General features: G+C 43.5%; 2 protein-coding genes across 3 annotated transcripts in view; one reads left to right on the plus strand and one right to left on the minus strand.

The window, feature by feature from the left end:
• Positions 1 to 439: 439 nt before the first annotated feature.
• Positions 440 to 3,788, minus strand: aldh7a1 (aldehyde dehydrogenase 7 family, member A1). The gene is made up of 2 exons (XM_035653014.1): positions 3,667 to 3,788; positions 440 to 2,625 (listed from the first exon to the last, which is right to left on the minus strand). Exon 2 carries the CDS (start codon positions 2,618 to 2,620, stop codon positions 992 to 994), a length of 1,629 nt encoding a protein of 542 aa, XP_035508907.1. The 5' UTR covers positions 2,621 to 2,625; positions 3,667 to 3,788; the 3' UTR covers positions 440 to 991.
• A 4-nt stretch (positions 3,789 to 3,792) lies between these two features.
• actl6a (actin-like 6A) overlaps positions 3,793 to 5,947 on the plus strand; it is a 9,690-nt gene continuing 7,535 nt past the window's right edge. For both annotated transcript variants that reach the window (XM_035653015.1, XM_035653016.1), the window contains exons 1-2: positions 3,793 to 3,953; positions 5,397 to 5,473. In XM_035653015.1, coding sequence (XP_035508908.1) covers positions 3,929 to 3,953; positions 5,397 to 5,473 — 102 coding nt within the window. In that variant the 5' untranslated portion in view covers positions 3,793 to 3,928. The remainder of the gene's footprint in view (positions 3,954 to 5,396; positions 5,474 to 5,947) is intronic.

A 5,947-nucleotide genomic window follows, 5' to 3' on the forward strand; every position in this document is an offset into this window, starting at 1 on the left:
TCTATCTATCTATCGTTATATATAGACTACACAATGTTTGTTATTATTGTGTAACACTTATGTATCATTTGGTAATTAATTATAATATTTAAAACCAAAATGAGGCTCTTTATGGTTACATGCAGAGATTACGTAATTGGTTGTAATTTCAAGTGTAATTTTCAAAACAAAGAAAAATGCTGCAACAAAAATATGTTCACTTCACACAAAATCAGTCACATTTTAGTTGAACCCATCAGCATCTTGACTGCATTGAATTTTTTTGCATGCCTAAATCAGTGGTTTGATGCTTGAGTAACACAAAAAACAAGGAAACCCAAGGGTCATAAAAATGATCATGCCGCGATAGAACAGTTAATATGGCTGAATGCTGAACCTGTGTTGCTTCTTGTAATCCATTCACACAAGTTACAAATAAAAGCCAGGCCAAGTCCACATGTCAACATGAAGCCTTTTATTTATTGTTGTTTTATTATCTGAAAAGCACAGTGTGACTCCAAAGTGCAGTTTATCAATTGACCTTGAGAAAGTTTATGACAAGATTTTTAAGCAGTCTGTGTTTGAATGAGATTTGCACAACTATGATGTAATCTACACATTAAAAATGTCCACTCCAGTCTTTGTTCCAAAATAAAGGCAAGATTTATTTTTTTATACAGTATAAAGTATCTGGTACAGTTATCTAGCACTCAAACTCAATTTCCAAGTGCTTGTAGAAAAGTGCACACCAGCTGTTTGAAGGAACAAAATTTGACCTTTCACACAAAATTATGTTATTTCAAAACTGGGATTCATATCTAATGCAACAACCATAGACACAGATTTCATTCAGGTAAAATGAAACTGATCCAAAATGTTGTTAAAATTAAAACTGACCTGAAAATACAATGACACACGTCTAGCATTTGCTCGGCAACACTCTGCCACTAAATCATTTAGTGTTGTCCTTTTGGGCTTATCGAACGCTTAAACAACAAACTACCGGAAGGCTTCACTCAAACTTGATTCCCTGGGCCAGAGGAAGATCCTTGCTGTAGTTTATCGTACAGGTTGAACGCCTCATGTACTGCTTCCACGAGTCACTGCCGGACTCTCTTCCACCCCCTGTGTGTTTCTCTCCACCAAAGGCTCCTCCGATCTCAGCTCCGCTTGTAGGAATGTTGACATTCACAATGCCGCAGTCGGATCCTTTGGGCCCCAGCCAGCGGAAAACCCGACCCATATCTTTGGTGAAGATGCTGCTGGACAGGCCCTGCTGGACCTCGTTGTTCCAGGTAAATGCCTCCTCTTCCGTCTTGAACTTGAGGACGTACAGAATGGGGACGAAGGTTTCGGTGTGGACAATGGGAGCGTCATGAGCCAGCCCTGTGATGATGGTAGGCTCCACGTAGTTTCCAGGGCGGTCCATCACCTTTCCTCCGCAGACCAGAGTGCCACCCTGCTGCTTGGCTTGCTCGATGGCAGCCAGATACTGCTCCACAGCTTGTTTGGTGTGCAGAGGCCCATACAGGGTGCTCGGATCCCAGGGGTCTCCGATACGGACTTGTTTGTAGGCCTTGGCGATCCTCTCAACCACTGTGTCGTGAACGCTCTCGTGCAGCATCAGCCTCCTGGTTGTGGTGCAGCGCTGGCCAGCGGTTCCCACAGAGGCAAACACGGCAGAGGGCACCACCAGATTCAGGTCAGCGTCCTCAAACACGATGATGGCATTGTTTCCGCCGAGCTCCAGCAGCTTACGACCGAACCTCTCCTGCACCATCATGGCCACCATCTTGCCGACGTGGGTGCTGCCAGTGAACGACACCAGATCCACGCGCTCATCCTTCGCCATGGCTGTGCCGATATCTGCGCCTCCGCAGGTCATGGAGCAGATGGCACCGGGCAGGTTGTTCTGCTCCAGCACCTCAGCCACGATCCTGGTAACTGCGACACTTGTGAGGGGCGTGGTTGGAGCGCCTTTCCAGAGGCAAACGTTGCCGCAGGTCAAAGCGATGGCATTGTTCCATCCGTAGACGGCCACGGGGAAGTTAAAGGCGGTGATGATGCCGACAAGACCGACTGGGTTCCACTGCTCGAGCAGGGCGTGACCTGGTCTTTCTGAAGGCAGGATGGGCCCGCCAATCATCCTAGACAGACCAACAGCATAATCACAGACATCAACATACTCCTGAACCTCTCCCACTCCCTCAACGTAGATCTTGCCCATTTCCAGAGACACCAGGCTCCCGAGGACTTTGATTTTCTTTCTAAGCGCATCTCCAATCTGCCTGACAATCTCCCCTCTTTTGGGAGCTGGAATATCCGCCCACATCTTCCAAGCCTCCCTCGACTTCTGGACAGTTTCTTCATACTCCGCCAAAGTTGCCTGGGTTACTCTGGCAATCGGCTCGTTGTTGGCAGGGCAGTATGACGTGATGACCTCTCCGCTACCTCCCCAGCTCCCGTTGTAAACACCAGGGTTGTCCTCAGACAGGCCCAGCTCTTTCAGCCAGGAGTATTTGGGCTGGTTGATGAGGAGACCTGACATGGCTGCTGACTGCTGGCAGCGGACAAATGCAAGTTTATTTCTTAAGAGGAGCCTGCTGTGCCGGGCAAGGGTCAGAGTGAGGCAGTGCTGCATGGGTGCTGGAAGCAAACAAAGTTAAATATTTATTTTACAAGTTTAAAATGTTTGAAGAACATTTGTAAAGAATTGTTGACAAAACTATCTAATCAGGAAGGTCAGAGTACATCAAGAAATTGTTTATTCAATAAAACTGCAGAAAATAGAGAGAAATGCACAGCACAATTTTCCTTGGCCCAAAGGAGACCACTTCAACTGTTTTGCTTTACTTGACTAATCATTTCAACTCCGCTTCTATCCATTCCTGTTACTCCAGGTCAAGAATTAACTTCCAGTTTCAAGATAAATAAATAACTATAGTTGCATCAGCTATTATAAACTGTGACTATATTCTACTTTTAGCTGTTTATGATATTAAACTGAATCTCTTTGGGTGTCATACTGTTAGGGGCAGAGCCTCAGGTTCTGGGAAAATTTAATTTTCCATATTCTACCAATTGCAAAAATGCACTAATATTCTCCTATTACCTTAATATCAATAATGCAGTATGCAGAAGGTCAATAAAAGGGAAACGACAAGTTAAACAATATATATAGTAGAACTGTAGCAGGTTATAACTAGTACTGTTGCAGCTGTGTGCACTTCATTCAAAATAGCCTATGGGTTACATAACCACAGGTGTTCTCAGACTTTTACTGTATGGCCAGCAAGTTACTCAAGCATATCCAGCCTGTGCGCTTGCGCAAATCATCCAACTTTGGACAACCACGAGGCTGCAGAAACGTTTTTTTCATGAGAAAGACAGAAGACAGTTGACACCACGATACCGCAGAATGTAAACCAAAACAGTAACCACAGGTTTGCGTTTTGAAATTCCAAATGTTCAAATGTCAGAGTTGCTACTTTTGCAGCGCGACGTGACATGGTCGCCGATCAGCGTCAGTCTTGCAGAGTATAAACGACCGTGACTCAAGGTCCTGCACTTTACGCTCACTGACATCGGCGTGCTGTCAGAAAGCGTGCACGTACAATGTCTGCACGTCGGTTCTGATCAATAAAAGTAACTTTACGCCACTCATAAGCACTTTTTTTTGTCACTCACGTTGATATGAAGTCCGTAGGGCCACGTCCACTCCAGAGCATGGAAGTAATAGCAGTCTCTGGATGTTTCCGTCACAGCAGAAACGGAAGTAGTAGCGCTGCGCTGCGCTCTGATTGGACGGCTGCCTCTACGCAGTGTGGCGCCCGCTTCGTTACGTTGCTCCGTGCTAACACATCTCCTTTGTTGTGATTGACCGTTCAGCGGTTGTGATTCTGCTGTAATAACTTCTATTCAGAAAGTCGCTCTTGAGATAACTTACAGGATGAGTGGCGGAGTGTACGGAGGCGGTGAGTGGGGTCTTATGGTTCAAATAAACACACACTGTTTGTCCACGTTGTCCCGGTCTGGAGCTTTAGCCAGCTTTCTAGTGAGCTAGCGGTGCTAACGCGTAACTAGCTCCGTGGTAGACTAAAAGCTACATGCTTGCGTTTTTAATCACCGTGCGTTTGAGAATTTGTGAACTTGTTAGCACTTTATGTGCGCCGTGGTGTGGCTCAAGCTGAGTTTGTTTGTGCAACAACAATGTAAACCAACCCCGGTGCCGCTAAGCTAAGCTAGCTAGCAAGGAAATGAATGAGAGTGGGCTGGATGAACTCATGATCACATCCCGTTGTGTTGGTGTGTTGGTGTAACGGGGATGTGGCTTTCTTGTAACAGTGGTGGCGCTTTATAGGGCTCGATTTATTGTTAATAAAAGGTTTTTGCCTTTTTGAATGAGAACTTTACAGATGTTTTCTGAACTGAAGTAACTTTATTAGGTGGATCTGCTGCTCTGAGCACTGCAAACAAATATGTTGTATATGTTGTTGTCAGTGGTGATGACAACTTGAACCTAGATTTATTGAGCAAGTTCTTGTGCAAGCTAGATTTTTTACAACATCATTACATTGTAGCATGCCTAGTTAATGTTACTGACACTCATTTTACAAACTGTGCAGCGAAATGGTGTAAGGTAATGATCAATGGCTCTTAGGTACAAATGTTTGTTCATTCATCATCCAACTTTAATTTATACTTAAACTTATTCTGTATGGTTGAATGTTTATTGTACAAAGCATTTAATCAGCTGAGGAGTCTGTAATCTTTACCAGTACTGAGCAATATACTGGTACTTTTAATTCATAATAAAAGTAATTATCAATTAACTTTGCCATCAAGTCTATTAAAATGACTAATCAATAAGCAGCACAGGTTATCATTCGGGGGGAAAAGTAAAAAAATTGACAAGCACAGATATGAGTAAGACTGATGATTACAGATACATGTGAAAACAGGTTGAACTTCCTGTGGCGTCCCCCCCGGAAAGATCGCAAAAAAAATGCCAGCACCACATTCTGCTTATCAGATTGTGGCATTATCATTTTTAAGAAAAGTACTTGAAAAACACCAGTATCTGCAGATAAAGTGGTGGAATGGGGATGTTTAAAGTACGGGCTAGCTGTAAATATCTGAAACATTTCATGTGATTGTGTATCGTGTGAGAATGGGGAAAAAGAGACAGAATATTGTTTAAGGAACTGCTCTTTATATTATCAGTTCAGTGAAAAATATACAGTAAAAAGTGATCTGCCATTTGTCATTTTAGAGATCTACCGTAAACTCTTATTGAGTATTTCTAAGTATCAGTATTCATTGAGATATTAAACTGTACTGACCTTCCTCTCATTGAGAAAACGATTGTTAAATTTACAATTGAAATCAAATTCACAGCACATGTCTCATTTCTCCAGATGAGGTGGGAGCGTTGGTGTTCGACATTGGCTCATACTCTGTAAGAGCTGGCTACGCAGGAGAAGACTGTCCCAAGGTAAGTGGATCACTCATGACCTGATTAACTATGTGTCTTTTCTTCCTCTGTCATCTTCATCTTCCCTCAGGGGGTACGCCAATGTCAAAAAATGAGGACTGTCACCCTGGAGACAGACGGCATAAATTGGGTTCAGATCATTCTGGAGTACTTGCTTGGCTGGATTTGGTTTCTTGATTGTGTAAATATCAGTATCAGAGATGGGCACTGATTGGCCATACTCTGATTAACTTATGTATTATTGGCCTTACAAATACCATAGAATTATGGTGAGAATAAGTCTTCCTTTATATAGGGCTGGGCGATACGGCTTAAAAATAAAATCTCCGATTTTTTCGCACCAAACCCGATTTACGATTTTTATCGATTTTTTTTGTAGACTGTTTTTTAGCGGGTGTTTGTGGGCTGCGGTCCTGTATATCTCGCAGAGAGCAACATTTCTCCCACTCGGCTGCATGCCTCTGCTTGAGGTGC

The sequence above is a fragment of the Morone saxatilis genome, unplaced genomic scaffold (genome assembly GCF_004916995.1).
Source record: "Morone saxatilis isolate NCDOM2014 unplaced genomic scaffold, NCSU_SB_2.0 Contig12, whole genome shotgun sequence".
NCBI lineage: Eukaryota > Metazoa > Chordata > Actinopteri > Moronidae > Morone > Morone saxatilis.

Excerpts from the sequence above, each read along its gene's own strand:
- aldh7a1 (XM_035653014.1), bottom strand. The coding sequence starts at position 2,620 with ATGCAGCACTGCCTCACTCTGACCCTTGCCCGGCACAGCAGGCTCCTC.